The 623-nt window shown below is 33.4% G+C and overlaps 1 protein-coding gene across 1 annotated transcript; it reads left to right on the forward strand.

The window, feature by feature from the left end:
• Positions 1 to 43: 43 nt before the first annotated feature.
• LOAG_16109 (dynein heavy chain isotype 1B) lies at positions 44 to 415 on the forward strand (the record flags this gene model as incomplete). Its single annotated transcript, XM_003151598.2, has 2 exons — positions 44 to 163; positions 257 to 415. 2 exons carry the CDS (start codon positions 44 to 46, stop codon positions 413 to 415), a joined length of 279 nt encoding a protein of 92 aa, XP_003151646.2.
• Positions 416 to 623: the final 208 nt, after the last annotated feature.

The following is a 623-nucleotide window of genomic DNA, read 5'->3' on the forward strand; positions in this document are numbered from 1 at the left end:
AGGGACCGCGTGGAATGCTGCATTTCTAAAAAATGAAAATGTAATGGAAATATCCGGAATCCACATCCAGGGAGCTTTATTTGAAGGACATATCGTTGAAACAAAACAAATATCGCCTACGGTTGCAACGGCTCCAAATCTGTACATTGCTTGGATATCTGCTGTAAGTGTGAAGCGAAAACAGGATTCAGATGGAAGAAGTTGGCGAAACAGGTTTTTTTTTTTTTTAAATATAACTCTAGAAAAATATTTGCAGGATTCTCCGGATGTGTATGAAAAAGACCAGTCAATATTTGTACCACTCTATGCAACACCTGAACGAAACCAGTTGATTGCCGAAGTTCAGATGCCGTGTACCAAAAATTCGGACAGATGGATTATTGCTTCAGTTGCATTATTTTTGTCAAATCAATAACAAATTTAATTGTTATGAAACTTAATTTTTTGTAAAATTATGTTCTAAAAAATAGTGTTATACAAATTGGCTGGCAGATTTATAATAGTTCTTTTTTGTAGACTTAATATGATGATCGCAAATAATTTATTCAGTGGGAAAAAAAATTATAACTAAGAAGTTTTATACACAGAACAGAAAATTTTGGTCATTGATCAACTGCAGCAGT

Source organism: Loa loa, assembly GCF_000183805.2.
Source record: "Loa loa unplaced genomic scaffold supercont3.4085, whole genome shotgun sequence".
Lineage (NCBI taxonomy): Eukaryota > Metazoa > Nematoda > Chromadorea > Rhabditida > Onchocercidae > Loa > Loa loa.